At 40.4% G+C, this 22,599-nt stretch overlaps 1 protein-coding gene and 1 long non-coding RNA gene across 3 annotated transcripts in view; one reads left to right on the top strand and one right to left on the bottom strand.

Annotated features, from left to right (window-relative positions):
* The first annotated feature begins 5,238 nt into the window (after nucleotides 1–5,238).
* The window catches only part of LOC131065257 (uncharacterized), a 53,223-nt gene continuing 35,862 nt past the window's right edge, over nucleotides 5,239–22,599 (top strand). The window contains exon 1 of the long non-coding RNA XR_009111396.2: nucleotides 5,239–5,487. This is a non-coding gene — a long non-coding RNA (uncharacterized LOC131065257). The remainder of the gene's footprint in view (nucleotides 5,488–22,599) is intronic.
* LOC131065256 (ubiquitin-related modifier 1 homolog) overlaps nucleotides 5,884–22,599 on the bottom strand; it is a 53,126-nt gene continuing 36,410 nt past the window's right edge. The window contains exons 2-4 of one of the 2 annotated variants that reach the window (XM_057999727.2): nucleotides 7,000–7,075; nucleotides 6,803–6,885; nucleotides 5,884–6,521 (exon numbers count right to left, since the gene is read on the bottom strand). In XM_057999727.2, coding sequence (XP_057855710.1) covers nucleotides 6,395–6,521; nucleotides 6,803–6,885; nucleotides 7,000–7,075 — 286 coding nt within the window. In that variant the 3' untranslated portion in view covers nucleotides 5,884–6,394. The remainder of the gene's footprint in view (nucleotides 6,522–6,802; nucleotides 6,886–6,999; nucleotides 7,076–22,599) is intronic. The other variant, XM_057999729.2, reaches the window with a different exon arrangement.

A 22,599-nucleotide genomic window follows, 5' to 3' on the forward strand; every position in this document is an offset into this window, starting at 1 on the left:
ATGAAGCCTTTCATACCATGCTCTTGATGCTTTCTTTAATCCATATAGTGCTTTGTGCAACTTACACACCATGTCTTTTTCATCAGTCAAAGCATAACTATCTAGCTGCTCAGTGTATACTTCATCTTCTAGTATTCCATTTTAAAATGTTGACTTCACATCCATTTGATATACTTTGAATCCCTTATGTGCTGCAAATGCAAGTAAAGTTCTGACACATTCCAGTCTAGCCACCGGTGCAAAAGTCTCACCATAATCTTATCCTTCTTGTTGTGCATAACCTTTGCAAACCAATCTAGCTTTGTTGCGGACTACAACACCATCTTCATTCAGCTTGTTCTTGAATACCCATGTAGTACCTATCACGTTTGTATTTACCGGTCGGGGTACTAGGGTCCATGTATTGTTCTTCTCAATTTGTTCAAGCTCCTCCTCCATAGCTTTGAGCCAATGATCATCTCCAAATGCTTCCTTAGCAGTTCTAGGCTCAACAGTGGAGATCATGCAAGAATTCTCTCTAATTCTTCTTCTGGTTAACACTTCAACATCCTTATCTCCAATAATCTGGTTAGGATTGTGATTGAGTCTCACATACCTCGGAATAACATGATCATTATCTTCAGGTTCTTCTTCTTCATTATCATCATCTTCTTTTGAATCTACCTGTTCCGGTTGAACTGGTACAACAACATTCTCTTTACCAATTTCAGGTTTCACAGGTTCTGGTTCCAAAAACACGATGCAAGGATTTTCATCATTTTTCTCCATACTGGTTTCTCCTGAGACTTCAAGATACTCATCCACTTGAACATCAGCACTCTCAATGATTCTCTATGTCCAATTGTTATAACATTTGTAGGCCTTACTCTTGGTGGAATAATCAAGAAATATACCTTCATCACTTTTAGCCTCAAACTTGCTAACACAGTCACCTCTCTTAATAAAACATTTGCTGCCAAATATCTTGAAATAACTAACATTAGATGATCTATCATACCAATATCCATAAGGAGTCTTATCCTTACCTCTTTTTACCAAAATCCGGTTCATAGTGTAAATAGTTGTGCTGATAGCTTCTCTCCAGAAAGTTTTCGCTACACCTCCTTGTATTAACATCGTCTTAGCAGCTTCAACAACTGACCAGTTGTTCCTCTCTGCAATACCATTCTATTGTGGTGTCCTCGGTGCAGAAAGTTGTCGTTTGATACCATTTTCTTCACAATATCTAGTGAATTATACAGAAGTAAATTCACCGCCTTGAGCAGTCGTCAAACACTTTATCTTCTTACCACTCTCCTTTTCAGCTAAGGTACTAAATGCCTTGAATTTTCCAAATGCTTATGTTATATCCTTCAAGAATGTGACCCACATCATCCTTGAGCAATCATCTATGAAGATCATAAAATATCTATCACCTTGAATACTTTTAGTCCTTATTGGTCCACAGAGGTTTGTATGAACCAAATCTAACAGATGTTTCACTGAAAAAGATTTGCTCTTAAAAGTTGAGGATGTCATCTTTCTCAATTGACATTCCTTACATAGAGCATTAATCGGTTTGTCCAACTGAGGCAAGTCTCTCATTGTCTTGAACTTACTCACTTTAACAAAGTTATCAAAATTTATATGACAAAATCTCCTATGCCAAAGCCAACTATCATCTACTTTAGCAATTTAACAGTTGCTGACTTTAGGATTCAAGTGAAATAGGTTACCTTTAGTCTGCTTGCCGGTTGCAATCAGTTCACTTTTACTCCCATAGATTTTGCATATACCATCCTTAAACTCCAATGGATATCCTCTGTCATTGAGTTGAGCAACACTTAAAAGATTGTGCAACCCAATAGACATCATCTGCACTGCTCTTTCCATTAAGAGAAATAGTTCCCTTACCTTTAACCATGCAGGGTGAGTCATTACCAAATCTTACAACTCCACCATCAAATTCCTTCAAAGAAAGAAATTTGCTCTGGTCACCGATCATGTGATGTGAACAACCACTATCAATGATCCAATCATCAGAATTATCCATGCGAGAAACTAAGGCCTTCTGATCAGATGTTTCCTCTTTAATGACTACAAACACAATGTCTTCATTAGCATCACCCTCAAATTCCTCATCAGTGATACCACCATCAACTACAATAAGACAATCTCTTTTGCCTTTTCCCTTATACTTCTTGAACTTCTCTCGCTTGTGCTCATTATCACTATTAGGACAGTTAGCTGCAATGTGTCTAATCTTGTTGCATGCAAAACATTTCAAAGGTAATTTACCTTTGTATTTACCGATTCCTTTGGGCAACCGCTTGGCCAACAATGCTTCAAGCTCAACCAAACCGTCTTCATCATCAACTTCTCTACTGGATCTAGATTCATAACTATGACTGACATCTCTACTTTTTCTCATAAACGGGTTAGAAACTGAAGCTCTAAATGCAGACTCAGATTTCTGAACACTACCATCATAACCATTTAATTCAAAAACAGTAAGCTTACCAATGATGGAGTCAATAGATTTTAGCTCCTGAATGTCTGCAACTCAGATAGTGTAGACCGATAGCAGGGTTCTCAACACTTTACTAACCACTGTGGCATCTTCCACTTTACCACCTGCACTCTTGATCTCACCAACTATCTATTTTATCCTCTAACCATACTGTTGGATATTCTCACTTTCAACCATTTGCATGTCATCAAACTTTCCTCTTAGACTCTCTTCCTTGGCAATATTCGCATGTTCATCACTGCTATAAATCTCTTCAAGTTTCTTCCATACCTCATATGCAGTCTCCAGACCATGGACATCAACATATTCTGCATCAGACAAAAAACTGATAATAGCCTCCAATGCTTGATTGTTTTCTTGTTCCTCTTTCTTCTGAACATCAGTCATAATCCCACTAGGTGCAACATATTGAGTACCAACATGTTCCCAATATTGATTACCTAGACTCTTGATATAAATTTTCATTATATCACTCCATATTCTATAGTTCTCTCTATTAAACTTCGGACCTTCCTTCTTCATCATGTTCTACAAGATCGTTACCTCAAGTTGTTAGGCTTTGATCTTAGAGGACCTGAGATGCTCTGATACCAATTGATGGTATGATGAAAGAATAAGGATCCGGTCAACTACTGAGAGGGGGGGTGAATCAGTAGATAGAAAAACTGATATAAACTTTCACCAATCTCAAAATCAACCTCTCAAAGTAAACTATAAGTTCAATATCACTGCTAGAATAAATCGGTTGACTGTTATAACAGATTAACAGTAAACAACTTGAAACTCGTAAACATCCAAATACTTTTACTGATATAAGTAAAACTTCATTTCATATTGTTGTCAGTTATCATGACTTATCAAAGTGGATTAAGTAGTTAAGCAAATCAACCATAGAAAACATAACCACAAAAACATTCACCACTTGACACAATATTTTTGACGTGGAAACCCAAATGGGAAAAACCACGGTGAGATAAGACTCACAAGATAACTATCTGAACTCTTCTGAAGTTTGCCCTGTTAGGAGCCAAGCTTGTTAAAGTTTTACCAAAAGTCCTGTTAAGAATAGATCCTGTTAGGGACCACCCGGTTAAGAAATTGACTATAATGCCTTGTTAGAAGCAATACCCTGTGAGGAGTAATTTCGGTAAAGGATTTGAAATCCAAGCTAATGGACCACCTAGTTAAAGGATTTGAATAACACTAAGCTTGTTAGAGCTTACCCGATTAGGGGATTTCAAAACTGTTTTAATTGTTAGAAAACAACAAGGGTTTGTTGATCTGTTTGAATAGCATTACACTTGCTTGTTCAAATCATTTTCATGCTCCTATCTGCCTTTACACAAACTACTGATACATCATCTGGTTCGGCAACCACACACTCAACTGAAACTTTGTCAACTCTGAAACAAAACAACTCATCGACCTTATAAACAAATCAATAGGTAGGTAACACAACAAAAACCTAATTCTCTCATAGAGATTAAAAACAAGTCGATTCAAGTGTGACCGTTGGATTACATAACAATCTCTGCACATCATTCAAGAAACTCTCGACCGCTCCTTGATCACCGCTTCATCGAACTCAGTAACTCATCATGCGCTTTGCATTACATGCAATATACTTGCTCATTCCCTAGACAAAAACCGTTATCTCAACGCACCAAAATCACTTTGAAACTCTCTTCATACAATATGCATACGTGTCATAATCATTACCGCTCATCATCATATCATAAACCAATATAACCATTTCACCAAACTTAATCGGTTAGGGTTTATCAAATCAACAGGTAGGGTTTACCGGTTCAACTCTCCAATACTTAACAATATCGGTTCACTCCACAAACTTAACTACCAGTTACAGTTTCATTTACTAGCTCTTCCTATCGATTACAAAACAACATTATAACAATGTCATTACTGGTTAATTGACATCAATGACAACATAACATTTCATTAATGCAATCTTCATGCAAATGCCAATAATCAGTTTTTTTTTCCTTAAAATTTGCTTGTACACTATGAGGTTTATTTTTTCTTTCTTTGTTTCTTTTAAAGTTCTTCTTGTCTTTTTGCATTCCTCAACAAACCATGCATTAACCGCAAAGCAATTTGTTTCAGATTTTCTTTTTTTGTTTTGCTCTTTTGCATTGAGCGAGTGCCCATTGAATTAAATTTGTTAGTGTGTGACTATGAAGGCCATAAGATGGAATTTTCTCCTTAAAAAGCCTCTATAGCGCTATTTGGAAGGTATTCCAGTTTTTTTAGTAAAAAAAATTCTGCCTTTTGCTGGAGATTGTTGAATACGCCGAGTTTTCATCCCAGCCTACATCTTTTCAATCCAAGAGAAACTAAAATAAATCAGTTTGTGATGGGAATGGATATGCAAATTTCACCACTACAAAAATGAATGATCCTATTAGATAAAAAATAAAAAATAAAAATCAATTTCAATAAAAAGCCTCCTCAACAACCAGAGAACACGAGCATTCAACTACCTATAACCAAGTGATTAAGTCAGTGGGAGCAGCCTCTGTCATGGTCTAGTGACCCTCAAGTGGGCAATTCAAGATACCGTGCACAATGTAGTCCCAACTCGGCCACGATGCACTTCCAAACTAATCATTGACCATGATTATGGATGTAGTGATAGTTCTATTATTTGTTCATGATGAATTTTAAGGTTTTAGACCTTTTATTTTCGGCTGTGCTTTATATAATCACAATAGAAATTTCTCGATATTTGAAAGATAGAGCTAGTGAGGACTCGCTATAACCAGAAAGAAAAAAGAAAGGGAAAAAAAATTCTTTGAGCAGAACTGTTTATCAGGGTGCCTGTCTATTTTGGCTTTTAAAACTTTGTAACCTGTAGCATTTGGAAAGCTTCTATACCAGTTATTCAGATGTTTGGAAACAAGGATGAATTACAACCAGTAATCTCAAATCCAGCTTTTTGAAATTTGTTTCAGAAAAAGGTGCGTTCATATCTAATTCCTTCTAAGAGAATAATTCAAAACGATCACCTCTAGTGAAGGAACGACGTTCAAAATAACCTCTTGACATTTATTTTATGTCTACGCACATATTAGCACCATTCGGATCAGCCCAAATTGAGGAATCTATCTTTTCAGTATTTGGTAAGATAATGAGCTTGTGGGTCATTTCTTTAATTGCAAGTCGACCACTCAACCAGTGCTAAATAAAGGAAATATAACGTGAAAGTGAATGTGCCTGGCCACGCTTGAATCATAGGATTTTCATTTTATTAGATATATTTTGCCCAAGGATATATTTGAACCCAATAAGTAAAACTTTTTTTTTCATAAATACCAACAAGTATGTGAGACCCAAAAATATCAGTAAACTTATAGTTGTAAAAGAAAATCTCTTCTTACATCCAGGACTTATCATAACATACATGTGCATGTAAATCATGAAGCACGTGATTTCAGTTTGCATCATTTTACAGTTTTAATATAAATCAGGAACTAGACCATAAAAATTAGCAAATACATGTTCTCTAAGACGCCTCCTGAAAGTAGAGTCGCTAGAACAATCATAAAATAAATTCTCTCCTAGACAATCTTAATATGATCATAAATTAAATTATATCCTCGACCACCTTGTTTAGAGAAATCATAAATTAAATTATCTCCTCGACCACCTTGTTTAGAGAAATCATAAATTAAATTATATCTCCTCGTCAACCATGATATGTGAAGCAGAATCTAGATATTCCATCCATGGAATCACATTACGTTTAAAGAAGAATGATGATTCATACAGCGACTTGAGAAATCTTGCTCATTAAAATTTTGTTTTGAAGTTGAACGAGCATAGGCATAGGCAAGAAAGACTGAGAAAGCCATCAAGTTAAAAATCCTATCCACCATGTAAAGTTGAAATGAAAACCACGTTGTCATTTTCCTCCACTGTTGCTTCCAGCTGCCCACAAAGTTCCCAGTCACAGTCATTTATCAAAACTAACACACCAGGTCTCCTGCACAAACTAATTCACAATTATTTTTCTTGCCTATGATAGAAGCATATAGGATATTCGGTCTATGATGAAAAAGAAAAAAGTACAAAAAGGATGATTAAGGAAAAGCCAAGGATGATGGTTATAGAAATATAGTTTGTGTTTATACATGCTTCCTGGTCAATTGCAACAAAAAATCTAAATGATTGATAAAAAGATCCTGTGTTGTTGAAATACTTAATCTTCATCAGAAGGAGTGAACATTTTTGCAGTGAAGCACCTTCAAATTGGGAATACATTTCAGCACTTACACAGATTTTCCCTTGATAAACATTTCAGGCCTCTCCTTCAAAAGATTATCCCGAATCCAGAACAGCAGTACTTCCATAGTTAACTGTAAATTTACTTTGACAAATGGAACACATCAGATGACGTAATATATAAAGCAAGGTAGAGCAGTAGACTATATTAAACACAAATTCATATCCACAAAAGTTTTGTCATCTACCTGTTTCTCTCCACTCTTAACAGGAACATCAATATTGTGCGTCCTCACTGATTGGAAAAGAAGCTCCAGGCCACCCCTGCATTATGATTTCATGCTTCAATAAATTATCACAATTTTTATATCCAACTGATGTAACCATATCATCAAAAGCACATCACATAATACTCACAATTAGCATCATCCAAACTGGTTCATTATTAGCATAAAAAATCTAGTTCACAAAACACTCAAATGAATGAATGTACTTTGTTTAATGTCTAGTTACTTTTTTAACTCCCGGGGTTCTTCTTTCAACCATGGTACTTTACCATTGTTCGCTTTGTATTTTCAAGTCCCACTGACCAACTTTTGTCATTCTTGGATATTAACAAAATCTATCTCTTTTTGTATTAGTGGTTAGCTCCAATAATCCCTCAGAAATCTGGTTATACTATCATCATCTTTTATTTCCAACTGATGTAACCATATCATCAAAAGCACATCACATAATACTCGCATAATTAGCAACATCCAAACTAATTAATAATTAGCATAAAATATCTAGCTCACAAAACACTCAAATGAATGAATTCATTCTACTTTAATGTCTAGTTACTCTTTTAGCTCCCGGGATTCTTCTCTCTCAACCATGGTACTTTATCATTGTAACTTTTATTTTCAAGTCCCATTGACCAACTTTTGCCATTCTTGGATATTAACAAAATCAATCTCTTTTTATATTACTGATTAGCTCCAATAATCAATCCCTCACAAATCTGGTCATTCAAGAAAACTATACGAGCCAAAACAAACATTAGAAAATGGAATAAAATTAGCTAAATAGATCAGAACTATTTCTAGTTACTGAAAGCCTTTAATGCCTATATTTGGCCATTGAAGAAGTTGAGAAAATACAACTTCAAAGATCTCAAGAGCACCTGCAAGCAAAATTCCTGTCACAAGAGAAGATTGGAGACAAAAACACAATAATGGCTCTGAAGAAAAAAGATTGTCAATCAAAAAAGGAATAGAATAAAAAAATACAATACAATCCTTATAAAAGGAGAATATGCAACCCTAAAGAAACCCTAAAGAGATAAAGTGTAATTATTAAATACCTACCATATTATTAAATGCCTAGAGTTAGCTTAAGCGTAGAGTATAATAGACTAATAATTAAATAAATAATTATTAGCTAATACAAGATAACTCTAACACCCCCCCTATAATATGCCTAGAGTTAGCTTAAGCGTAGAGTATAATAGACTAATAATTAAATAAATAATTATTAGCTAATACAAGATAACTCTAACACCCCCCTTAAGATGAACTTAAGGAGTAGCCAAAAAACTAAATGCATGAAAGCAAAATGCAACTACATGAAGAAGACAAATTTGAGTCCCGGCAACAAGGCCTGATAAGGTACTCAATCACAACCAAATCTCTACGAACCGGAGAAATAGAGAAAACCACGTAGGAAAATACTCTACCCCAAAAAGAGATGGGAAAAGCATGCTATAAAAAAAACATGAAGGAAGGCCGACCTCATTAAGACCCCCCAAGGACAACTTCCTTCACCCCAAGCATAGAGCACAACTGAAGATAGCATGGAGATGCAAAAGGTTTAGTGAAGATGTTAGCAACCTTCTCCTCTGTAGGAATGTACTCCAAGATGAGAAAGTCATCCTGAATCAATTGTTTGATGAAGTGCATGTGAAGCTCAATGTGTTTAGTCCTTTGGTGCTCCACTGGGTTGCAGGAAATGTGAATGGCACTCTAATTGTCATACCAAAGAAGAGTGGGACTATCAGGAGGGAACCCAAACTCAGTCATCAACTGTCGAAGCCATAAAACCTCCTGACTAGCTAACACCACTGCTCGGTACTCAGCCTCTGTAGATGATAATGCAATAGCAGACTGCTTCTTGCAAGACCATGTGATAGAACAAGAACCGAGACAAAAAACAAAGTCAGAAGTAGACTTCCGATCATGAGCATCACCAGCCCAATCTGAGTCAATGAAGCCAACAATGTGAGGGGATCCTGAAGTATAGTGAATGTCAAACTGTGTAGTGCCCCGAATGTACCTCAAAATACGTTTGGCAGCTTGCCAATGGCTCTCATGAGGATCATGGGAGAACCTAGAGACAAGACCAACCGCAAAGGAAAGATCCGGACGAGTATGTGTCAGGTACAACAAACTGCCATCCAATTGCCTATATAAGGTAAGATCCACAGAAGGTGTAGAACAAGTGGCAGACAAAACAACACCTGACTGAAATGGTGTGGGTTCAGGCTTGCAAGCAAGCATGTCAAATCTGTGAAGCATATCAAGAGCATACTTCTATTGAAGTATGGAAATCCCATCGGAAGACTGAATAACCTGTAGGCCCAAAAAATAGTGCAGAAGGCCAAGATCTATCATCTCAAACTACTCCATCAAGACTCTCTGAATATCCTGAATCAAGGAGGACGAGCTACCTGTAATGATAAGATCATCAACATAGAGCACAAGGATAACTATATCATCCCCCTGACGCTAAATATATACTGTGGGATCAGAATGACAATGTGTGAAGAGTGTGGAGAGCAAGAAAGAGTCCATCTTCTCTTACCAGGTCCGAGGAGCCTGTTTGAGACCATATAATGAACGTCGAAGTCTGCAAACCAAAGAGGAATCCTGCACAAATCCCTGAGGCTGCTCCATATAGATCTCCTCATGAAGGTCTCCATGCAAGAAGGCACTCTTCACATCCATCTGAAAAACTGTCCATCCTTGTGAAGCTGCAAGTGAAGTACAAAGCGAATAGAATTCATCTTGGCGACAGGAGCAAAGGTTTCGGAGTAATCAATACCCTCCACCTGAGAAAACCCGTTCACAACAAGACGAGCCTTATACTTATTAATAGAAGTTAGAACCATCTGCAACATACTTGGTACGGTACACCCACTTGCACCGAACCAACTTTCTTTCTTTCAGAAGAGTACAAAGATCCCAAGTATGATTCTTCATCAAAGAAGAATACTCCTCATCCATGGCCCTATCCCACTCTGGGTGACCCGTCGCCTCTGAAAATTTCTGAGGATCATCCGAAATGGCATGACTCAGAAGACTAAACCAAATGTTTGTGCACAAGTACGACGAGTGTCTGAAGGATCACCTGCCATAGAACCAGCAGCATCAACTGTAAACCAGGCCCACTTGGGCAAGGCTGAGCTATGGGTGGTGGTGGTGGAGGGGATGGTGGACCATCTTCTACATCATCCTCAAAGAATAAGGAATCCTCAAAAGATGAAGAGGGAGGAGGCGGCAGTGAGGGAGAAGTTGGTGATGGAGAATCCATCTGAAGAAGGCGCTCATCAAACTGGACATCCTGCCTAAACAAGACCTCTCGGGAATCAAGATCAAACAACCTGTACCCCTTAACATCCTCACAGTAGCCAACAAATATGAGTGGTCAGCTCTTCCTCTCCATGGCTTTCCTCTGAGCATCTGGAATAAATGCCCAAGCCTCACTACCAAAAAATCGGAATGATGAAACATCAAACTTGACATGGGACCAAGCCTCCTCAGGAGTTATCTGGCGCAATGCCTTATGAGGCATCCAATTCTAAATATAAGTGGCACAATTAACTGCCTCGGCCCAAAAAGCAGGTTGAATAGAACGTGACTGAAGCATACAATTGGCCATCTCTCATAGTGTTTTGTTCTTTCTCTCAGCAACACCATTCTACTAAGGAGTGTGAGGAACTGATAACTGATGCTGCAAACCATGCTCTGTGCAGAAATTTGTAAAAGCTTGATTCACATATTCTCTCCCATTATCTATACGTATCCTCCTGATAGAAAGACCAGACTACTTCTCTACAAATGTCTTAAAGACTCGAAATGAATCAAAGACATCAGACTTATACTTAAGAAAGTACACCCATGTACGTCTGGAGAAGTCATCAATGAATGTGAGCACATACTTGGACCCTGAAAAAGATGGAGTCGGAAATGACATAAGATCACTGTGTACCAAATCCAAGGGTGCCTTAGCACATGTGGCTCTACATGTAGGAAAAGGATCCCGGTGATGCTTGCCAAGTGCACAACCTCGACATACACCATCAGTACAGGATATCTGAGGGAGCCCGATCACAAGTGCCTATGTGCTCATCTGCTGTAAGTATCTGTAATTGACATGGCCAAAACGCTCATGCCAAAGTCTCCTCACTGAATCTGCATGTGCTACAAGAGAAACACCCGAACCATCTGGACTCTCAAAGCCATCAAACCGGTATAACCGAGAATCAGGATCAACACTGCCAGTAGCCACAACCAAATCAGGATCATGGAGCTCTCTAATAACCACATCATGTGGTGAGAACTCAACTATTTTACCAAAGCCAGAATGACAAATCTGATAAATAGAGAGGAGGTTTGTCGAAATGTCAGGAACCAAAAGAACATCCTGAAAACAACCACCTGTCAATGGAACAGAACCTGAACTTGAAACTAAAAGTTGTGCTGAGTCACCAACTGCAATCTGTAAAGTATCACTATGAGCAAGTGAGGTAACAAGCTGCTGTGAGTGTGTCATATGGTGAGAAGCCCTTGAATCAATAATCCAAGTGGATGCAGAAGTAATAGCTCATGCAGAAAGAGCATGTCCTTTCCCTGTAGAAGAGGAAGATGGAGGTTGGGGAGAAGAAATATGATGCTACTGCATGGCTTCCTCCAAAGCCTCTAATCGTTTCCAACACCGGGAAACTAGATGTCCTTCCTTGCCACAAAAACTACAAAGTTCATTTGATTTCTTCTTAGTCTTGGAGGAAGACTCACCAGACTTAGAAGATTTCTCCTGTTTGGGATAGGACTTCAATTTATAATCAGACTTAGGTGGTGGCTTGGAGGAACGCTCACTGCCAACTGAATCCTTCTCAGGCTTCAGTTTCTACTTCTTGTTCTCTTTAGATGTCTGAGCAACCAATTCTTTGTTCTTTGATCCTGTGAGAGTGTCCAACTGAGATAGGTGAGCTTGCTCACGAGTCAAGTGATCACAGAACACATCAAAAGTTAGCATGGTGAAGCATGTACCCAAGGCATCCATAGTATAATAAAATATGGAAGCAAATATCTGATAGGGACCTCGAAGCTTAGAGAGAATCCGGTAGATACACTCTGTCTATCTTATTTTTACCACAACTGTGGAGGATAGATTTGGTGGTTTTAAACTTGTTCAGAAAGTCCTCAATGTGAGGAAAGGACTCAGGTAACAAGGAAGAGAGCTCTGCCTCAATCTATAATGCTCTGAACTCATTGATAGTACCAAAGAGAGTATCAAATTTGGACCACATAGCCCGAGGAGTGAGCAAACCATCAAGATGAAAAAGCAAGTTGTCTGAAACATGTAAGGAGATGACACCCATAGCCTCATCCATCTTATTCCTATGTTGAAGAATCTCAAAAGGACGTTGCAACTGAGGCTAATCCGCATCCAAACAGGACCACAACCCTCGTGATCTGAAAAGCCTCATCATACGAGCTTTCCAGAGGTGATAGTTCTGGGATGTAAGAAGCTCAACTGAAGAATCTGCCATGTGTACCTGTACATGTACCTGGACCTGCTCTTGATTTTTTTAATTAAGTGATCTTTCAAACTAGACAGAGGATGCAGAGAGGTTTTTTTGAGTTTTAGGTGTTCTGATTTTCAAAAGTAAATTACAGAAAATAGTAAAATAACACCCCCCACAAGATGAAAAACCAAACCCCAGTACAATCTGAGAGCCAGAAAGAAAGGCAAGAGAAAAAACAAGATTCAAACGAATATCTTGTGTACATGGTAAAATTTCTGGAACAATGAACCCCAAATCTGAATAGGGCTCTCCAAGACCTTTCTGACGCCTATTCGTTTGCCGAAAATAGAGTCCATTTGCCCAAGTTATGGCTCTCGGAGTGCAAAAAAGAGCTCTGACTTCGACGGCAAAAAACAGGTACAAAATGAAAAAATCAGCAAATCTCACCTCCAGATCTGAATAGAGCTCGAAAAGAGCTTTCCAGTGATATAAGATTTTTCAAAAATCGACTCCATTTGCCCAAGTTACGACAAAAAACCCTCCCCCCTATCAAAAAGACTTTCAAAGAGGAGCAAGAGGAGGTGACTAGGTGGAGGTGGCTCTCTAGCTGGGCGGCGGTGGTGGTCGGGCGGGGCTGTGGTGGTCGGGCGGCGACGGTGGCGGCTGAGCTCCAGGCGGCAGCAGCGGGCGGGTCCCGGGTGGTGGCTCTGGTGCTCCGGGCGGCGGGCGGTAGCCGACGGTGAAGCCGCCACGGTCTGTTGGCCGGCAGTTACCGTGAAGGCTGGCCCCGACGGTCGGCAGTGAGGGTTCCAGCCTGGGCAAGCCGTAAAATGCCCAAAAATATCTTTTTTCCTCAAAAAACGTGCCCTTAAAGGGCCAAAATCAAAAAAAAATTCTCGGAGCCAAAGTTGTCCAAATTGGACAAATTTTATATGAAAATGGGGGTTTTTGGGTGTTCTGAGCTCAACGATGAGTTCCATTTGTGCTCAAAATGCCCAGAAACAAAGAAGCATCCTAGATCCAAAGTAAAACTTTAAAAAAAACTGAAACTCTTGCCTCCAAAAAAAATCTTCTGAAAAATCAGGAACAAGCAGTAGCAAATGTAGGCTCTGATACCATGAAGAAGTTGAGAAAATACAACTTCAGAGATCCCAAGAGCACCTGCAAGCAAAATACCTGTCACAAGAGAAGATTGGAGACAAAAACACAATAATGGCTCTGAAGAAAAAGATTATCATTCAGAGAGGGAATAGAATAGAAAAATACAATACAATCCTTATAAAAGGAGAAGATGCAAACCTAAAGATGTGCAACCCTAAAGAAACCCTAAAGGGATAAAGTACCTACCATATTATTAAATGTCTAAGTTTAGCTTAAGCGTAGAGTATAATAAACTAATAATTAAATAAATAATTATTAGCTAATACAAGATAACTCTTAAATTAAATAAATAATTATTAGCTAATTCAAGATAACTCTTAACAGTCACTTTCAAGAAACTCAATAGGAACCATATCGTCTTATAGGATAGTCAATATGTATAAACATTGCAAAGAGTGCACAAATGTCAAGTTCAGTTTACAATTTAGTAATTTACATAACCCCAGACTCGACTTGAATTTTATCTTTGTCCAAGTTGTTAGATGTCGTTTCTATGTTCCCGAGGGACACGTGCCCTTGCAAACCCATTCCCTATAGGGGACATTTCAGGATCGCGGGAATGGATAGGAAACATCCCGTCCCCAATTTTCAGAAAAAAAGGATTTCTGGTACTGCAAAAGTTGGACAGAGGACAGCAGGATATGCTAGGGAATGGCTAGCCGTCCCCTACAACCCAGTAGACAAAAGGCCCATTTTTTTATTTTTGTTTTTGAAACACAAAATAAGAAAAGGGGATTGGGCAGCCCACAAGGACCCCCACATAGGCCCCTCCATCCCTTTTGTACAAAACCTAAACCCAAGATTGATTTTAGCTCGTACAGTTTGATTCTAGCCTCCGCCCAAATGTGTTGGAATGTCTTATGCCATGATTGATGATTCCTCTCTGCTGGGATGGCTTCTTTTGTGGACAGGCACATTTTATTGCTGCCCACTAGAACTGAAGTTTCCTGTATCTAGATGGAATGCTCCAGAGATAGAACTTGTTATGAAATAAATAAATAGGCAGTTGCAATGTGTACATATATATGCATTACTGACCTGCACCATGTTTAATTGTCAACGAGGAAGAAACCAACAGTTTTCAGCTGTCCAATATGAGCACCTGATTATAGGACTTGATATTTAAAATCTACGACACCAGGGTCTTCTAATGTGAAATCATAAAAAAATTCATTACTCTAGCCCACACGTTGAATCTTACTAATAAGAAAAACAGAAATACAACTTGAAATGAATGATTATAAGATATACAAACATAAGTACTTGGGTCGATATTTTCGAAACACTGTAGTAAAGCATCTCTATTGCATTGCGAGGCACAATATGCAGAGGTTGTTGCATCATTTATAGGACTTGATTTTAAAATTACAACAGCAGGGTCTTCTAATGTGAAATCATAAGAAAAATCATTACTCTAGAGTCTAGCCTGTATGTTGTATCTTACTAATAAAAAACACAAAATTACAACATGAAATGAAGGATTTGTATCATTGTTTTGTTTTAAGATATACAAACAGAAGTACATGGTCAATGATGCCCTAGAAACACTGTACTAAAGATCTCTGTTGCATTGCTGGCCACAATATGCAGAGGTTGATGCATGATTTATAGGACTTGATTTTAAAATTATAACACCAGGGTCTTAAATGTGAAATCGTAAGAAAATTCATTACTCTAGCCTGCATGTTGTATCTTACTAATAAGAAACACATAATTACAACATGAAATGAAGGATTTGTATCATTGATTTGTTTTAACATATACAAACAGAAGTACTTGGGTCAATGATGTCTTAGAAACACTGTAATAAAGAACCTCTATTGCATTGCTCGGCACAATATGAAGAGGTTGTACTAGGTGAGACAGAGAACTATTCCTCCATTGCACAGTAACTACATTGCATCTACTCGGGCAGTCATAATATTAATGTACATGGGGTGAACAACACCCACAACTTAATATACATTACTCCATAGAAATGAGTAGGGCGTTGCATACAATGATTGACTTTATGATAACAATGTTTATTACATCTCATATTATTATGTCTGTATTTGATTTAGTTTGATTCTATCTGTCAATGTTTGAAAATTGTGTTGATATGTGTGTTTGGGGAAAGGGTCTAATTTACTTGTGTAGCATATAATCATTTCTTAGACTGTCTGACAAAGAGAATATTAGGTGCGGGTTACACATGATTGAAATCTATTAGACTATTATTACTGTTTACCTAGGAGACATCATATGTACAGTGATTTATTGTCCTGAGCTATGGAATGGAGATTATGGTCCCAATATTTTACTTTCATGAATGTTTTTTCTACATTCAAACATGTTAATTACTAGTCTAAATTTGATATCAGTACATTACTGGGTTCGCCTGTTTTGGTCCACACACCCAAACCGGGTTTGCCCGGGTTCAGGTTCTTGTGGGGTAAGCCCTGGGTACGTACCCAGGTGTTTGGGTTCGCCAAGTACGAACCCAAGTACGAACCTGGGCATATCCAAAGGCGCTGAGCGCCAAAACATAACAAAAACAGACATTTTTGACCTTTATTGCATCCAAAAACCCTAAAAGTACCCCTTCTATTGTTGGGTTTTCGTCACGATATATATATATATCTCTGTGTGTGTGTGTGTGTGTGTGTGTGTGTGTGTGTGTGTGTGTGTGTGTGTGTGTGTGTGTGTGTGTGTGTGTGTACGGACGAACCTGACCCACAACCCAAAGAACAAAAAAAAATTTACCCCCGAACCGATAACTTAGGTCTTATTGAATCGCATGAGATATTCATTTGATGAGTAAAGCTGGTGGAATTTAAATGTGATACCTAGAACTGCCTTTATATTATTTAGGTTGCACTGCTCATATAAACTTCTAATGAGGTGAGGTTAAAGGTCAATTCAATACTTGATCATTTTTACAAATCTAGAGCAGCATAGGAATTAGTTCACAACTCTCACGTGAAATCTTAATTCAACTCAAATGTTATGTATTACAGTTCTATAAAGTATACGATGGATGCCTTATCAATGTTATCATATGAATATTTGAAATTTTTTATATTCTTTTAAGTTTCCCCTTTTTAATAGCCATCCCCTAAGAAATAGGCTCTCAAAAAAGCTGTCCTGGAAACACATCCCCTCATCCCCTGCTGCCCCCATCCTGGAAATTTGATGCAACATAGTACAGTCATTTACATAATTACCAAAGCTCACAAGACGAATATATAAGAGCTGGCCAAGAAATGAACAAACGTTCACAAGCAAAAATTATGTCAGTCAAAAGAAAACAAACAAAGAGCAAATTTGAACTGTTACTTATTTGTCCCTGCCTGCAGCAGGGATCTTTATGTTTTCACCTGTGCATATTAGTTTCTGTTAAAGACCCTAGTGAGGTAAAAACTATATGGATTGTTTAATATTTGAGGTTTATTCTAATTTTCCATTCCTAAAACTAGTTGTTTTGCAATTTTTTTATTGGTCTATTGGAGATTTCCTGGTTGAATTTGTAAAACACTAAAATTAGAAGAAAAAACAACTATGTTGGTATCTGCCACTTCCTGCTCTATAAAAAAATTAAGACTTGGCACATCTCCCGTCCACCCCCAACTAAGCTGCTGCATGCCATCTCGCTCAATAAATGTTTCACTTTTCGACATGTTAGCTGTTACATGACCACAATCCATTACACTATACATCTGTGTCTGGAAGGTGTATGTGTGCAGTGACCCGTCATGCCTGCACAACAATCCATGCAACTGGTTACAGGTCTCTCACATTCTATTTGTATTCTACCTATATTATACTGGCCCCTCACAGATTTTATTTGCGCTACATAACTGGTTGACAGGCCCTTGCCATATCCTGTTTGTCCTAGACCATGGATATATTTTTCAACGGGTATACTGGTCCCACCAGTTTTTGGAAGCTTCTTCAAGCTGGATGCTTCTCAGAATTGCTTGTGGAAAAAGGTCTCATGCCTGCACAACAATCCATGCCACTGGTTACAGGTCTCTCAGATTCTATTTGTATTCTACCTATATTATACTGGCCCCTCAAAGATTTTATACATAACTGGTTGACAGGCCCTTGCCATATCCTGTTTGTCCTAGACCATGGATATATTTTTCAACGGGTATACTGGTGCCACCAGTTTTTGGAAGCTTCTTCAAGCTGGATGCTTCTCAGGATTGCTTGTGGAAAAAGGTCTTCGCTAGTGATCTTAGATCTCTTAGAATTTATGTTTCCCTGATTTGGCTAGTATTTGTGGAAAGTCTTGGATACCACCAAGTGCTCATCTATCTCAGTGGTTAAGTCCTAGCAATTTTTGTATTTACCATTTGTATCAACACTTGGATATCAAAAAGCGGCTATTTTTCTCAGATTTGAAATTCCCGTATGGTTTTCCTCGTACCAAGTCACGGATATACCAAAGTGCTCATCTTATGCATGGTGACATTTTTGCAAAGGTTTTCTACTATTTATAGTAAGTCATGGACCCCTCATCTTTTCCAAGATGAAATTCTTGCAATGGTTTTCCAGTATTTATACCAAGTCTTGGTACCTGGTAGTGTCCACCTTTTCTGAGTGTTGAGGTTTTGCATGGATGCCCCAGGATTGGTGTCTTCCCAGCTAGCAGCCCAGCATTCTCGGTTTTGGTTGGTGTCTAGATGGGGATTTTCACTTCATTATCATGAAAGATAAGTTCATATAGAAATATGGTGATTTAGGACTGGATTATGTGCACACTATTGGCGGCATTATTGTACACGGGAATAACATTAGTTAATTATGTGTAATTGTTTTGGTTAGTTGGCAACCAAGGGGTGGAAGTTGTGGTGCGACAGTTGAGGGGCACGAAGTCCCGCTTCAGAGGTTTGCCCGCCCGTTGGCAAGTGTCGCACCCCACGACCCACTCCCTGGTGTCGTGATATACCGTTGGCCACCATAGTCCTGCGAGAAGCACCTTTCGGGCTGTGGTGTCTGGACCCATGTGTCCACCTGCGGGCCCTTCATGTGCCTCCCTTAATACACTCGAGACTTCTTCCTCCATGACACAACGCCTTAATATCTGGTCCAGCCCCATTTTGTAGAGTAACCCGTTAATGAGCGAAAAAGTCCTGCTCCTTAATGCGAGCTTTCTTCGTTCCCCTGGAGGCATACCCTCCGGAAATCAGGACGTCGATAGGTATTCCCCAATCTTTCTGTACCATGACGGGAGTACGGCTATTTGGAACAAGTGTGCATCTGGAAAATCGTCATTTACTCCCTCTGGAGGTTCCCCCGACTTAATCCAGGACAGCTGGTCGGCTATGACATGGCTTCGCCCTGGTCTTACCACAATTAAAAATGTGAACTCTTGTAGTAGCAATAGCCAACGACTTATCCTCCCCTGGATAATGGGCTTGTTTACTAAATACATGAGTGCCTGGTGGTCTACGTAAAATGTGAATGGTGTGGCCAGGAGATAATGACGGAATTTCTGTACGGCATAGACCATACCAAGTGCTTCACGTTTTGTGGTACTGTAGTTCTTTTCCGCCTTCAAGAGCAACCTGCTGGCAAAATAAACGGGGTGGTCCAGCCCGTGTCCTCCTACTTGGGCTAATGTAGCCCCGATGGCATAGTTTGAGGCATCCACGTGAACATGGAATTCCTTATCCCAGTTTGGGTATGCCAGTATGGGCGCTCCCATCAACCTTGTCTTCAGCTCTTCGAAGGCCTTGCTCTGTGGCTCTGCCCAAATGTATGGTTCCCCTTTCCTTGTCAATTGATCCAACGGGTGGGACACCTCCGCGAAGTTCTTGATAAACCTCCTGTAGTACCCCACATGACCAAGGAAGGACTTTACCCCCGTGACATCCGTAGGAGGTTCATTGTCTACTATTACCCGAATCTTGTCCGGGTCCGTCTTCAATCCTTCTTTACACACAATGTGTCCCAGCAATCTTCCCTGTGGTACCATGAATCTACATTTCTTCAGGTTGAGGGCCAATCGTGCCCTCCGACACCTCTCCAGGCACTCTCCAAGAGTTTTTAAGTGGATGTCCTGTTCGCTGTAAATAGACCAATCATCCAGGAATGCTTTGAAGTTCCCCACCGACATCTTGTCGAAGATGTGCAAGATGATGCGTTGAAAGGTGGCAGGCGCATTGCATAGACCGAAGGGCATTCGGTTGTATGCGTACACACCGTCCTCCACCATGAAGGTTGTTTTCAGCTTATCTTCCTCCGCGATGGATATCTGGTTGTAACCAAAGAACCCATCCATGAAGGAATAGATTTCATGTCCAGCTACTTCCTCCAAGATGCTGTCTGTGAAGGGTATGGGAAACGGGTCTTTAATAGTGACAGCGTTTAGGCACCGGAAGTCTACACAGATCCGGATCTGATTGGCCTCTTTCTTGAGGGAAATCACAATGGGGGACACCCATTCGCTTGTCTGCACTCTGAAGATTATGCCCGCTTCCAACATCCTTGTATGTCCATGCAAAGACATCCTTGTATTCAAGGAAAATTTTGAAGGCTGCGACCTTCAACACTGGATTCCAGTCATCTCCGACAAGGATGATCTTGGGGTCACTTGTCTCCCCGAGATTCATTTCCTTTAACTTGGCTTCCTGATACTTAATAGGCTCCCCCTTCGGGAATTGGTGTGCCGGCGTCTCATTCACTGCTGCCTCCCCTTCCTTGTACTCGCCATATTCTGGGGGAAATATATCCGGTTCTTCTTCGATGCTCAATACGTTGCACGAGGGTGTAAATAGTTCATAATCTCCCATTTGCCAATGGAAGAGGCCATTCAAGGAGTCCCCATCGTCCCCTGAGCATGCCTCCAGTTCTAACACCCCTTCATCACTGGGCTCCATGCGGCATCTATTTCCACCCTCCGCTAACTGGTGTCCCTCAGACTCCGAGTCAGAGGAAGAGGCTAACTCCTCGCTCACCATCTGCGTACGGAGATCGATTACGTACTTCCTCCCGACGTTTTCCAAAGAAAGGGTATTCCGCTTCCAGTTATGGTTCGCTTTTGCTGCAATGAGCCACCCCCGCCCCAAGATGGCGTCATATCCTTTCTGCTTCAAGGGGATTACCACAAAATCCAGCACGAATGGCTGCGTGCCGACCATCACCTGTTGCCCCATGAGGGTACCAAGGGGTTTAATCCCATGTTGGTCTGCCCCTAGCAGGTTGAACGTAGGGGGCCACAACGTAGGCTTTCCCAATTTTTTCCATGTCACTTCTGGGAGTACATTTACTCCTGACCCTCCGTCCACAATAGTGTCTATTAAGGTGGTCCCTAGTATACCCATTTCTACCACAGCCGAGTGGCGTCCGCTGTTGACTACCAACAACATGGGGTCGACCGCGGGGCTCACGACCTCCCTAAACACGGGGTTGGTTGTGGGGCTCATGACCTCCCTCGTTTTTACTTGTGTGGGTACAGAGTTTAAAATAGCCGTTTTTAGCTACAGCATAGTCTCCAGGAGGTCTTGAATTCTCACGGGTACCTCTACCTGCAATATTTGCCGTAAGATTTCCTCTTCTCCCTTCGTTCGTGGTGGACTTGCTGTCTGGTGACTGTTCTGCCCTTGTGCGGCCATTTCCTTTGTGATCTCGTCTCTGGCCTCCCGCACTCTCTCGGTCTCCGTGTGGGGATTTGGGTAGGCAATCTTTTTAGCCTGTGCCCTTGTGATTGCCAATACTTCTGCCTTCGTAGGTTCTATGTTTAGAAGGTGTACCCCAGGCTTCGGGCAATTTGTGTCCTCATGGTCGCCTGGCCCGCACCATCGGCAGAGGTGCTAAGGGTTGGCTTCCTTCGTGCAATCGCGGGCGAAGTGTCCCCACTGATTGCAGGCCCTACATTGAATCATTGGCCGGCCCTTGGCATCGTACTGGATCCGGTTTTGTTGTTGTTATTGTTATTGTTTCTTCCGCTGCCGCTGCGTCTATTATCCCGGTATCCTCCAGATGATGCCATTGTGTTAGTCTGCTGGCCTGTACCCGCTGGTGCGGATGTTGTGGCCTGCTCCGTGAACAACACCTGGTTCGTGCTTCGGGTTTTCATATTGTATGGGCACTCCTTGGTGGAGTGTCCCATCATTTGGCAAATCTCACAGAATGCCTTCTTCGGGCAAGTACCCTTTGTGTGTCCGTCACTCCTGCAGTCTGTACACCACACTTCCGTTTCTTCCGTCTTACTTGTACTCCCTTTCATGGCCTTGAATTCTCTCAGCATTCGTTCCATGTCCTTCTGGAGCGCATGTACCTTTTTACCCGATTCGCTACTGCTACTGCTCTCTCCGTCAGAATCTTCATCATCGTTAGATGAATATCTATTACTTTTCTTCTTCCTTGATGTTTTGTATTCGCTTTCTAGATCCATTGCCCTGTTATAGGCGTCGTCATATGACGTCGGGGGTACAATCTTCATTTTTTTCCGTAGGGAGGATTTCAATCCTTCCACAAACCATCGTTTTTTAAGCCCTCAGCCGGCTGGCTCTCCATTTTACCCAAGAGTTCTTTCAGCCTCCGACTGTATGCCCGTACTGTCTCCTTAGTACCTTGCTTGGTACTGTATATCTCTGTCACAATTTCGTTGTCATCACGGAGCAACCGAAACTCCTCCGAGAATTCCTTCTGTAGGGTAGCCCATGTGGCCACTTTTTGCTTATCTACATCGGAGTACCAATCTATGGCGACTCCACGTAACGTGGCTGGAAACTGCTGTACCCAGTCATCCTGGTCTGTTACTCCGTTGGCAGACCAAATGGTTTCACATGTACGGCAGTGCCATAAGGGGTCTTCCTTGCCGTCCCCTGTGAACTTTGGTAATTTTTGTTTGCTCGCCATCCCTGGTCGTCTTCCTGGAGGCGGTTGTGTTTGTGTCTGTGTCTGC

This window comes from Cryptomeria japonica, chromosome 2 (genome assembly GCF_030272615.1).
Source record: "Cryptomeria japonica chromosome 2, Sugi_1.0, whole genome shotgun sequence".
NCBI classification, from domain to species: domain Eukaryota; kingdom Viridiplantae; phylum Streptophyta; class Pinopsida; order Cupressales; family Cupressaceae; genus Cryptomeria; species Cryptomeria japonica.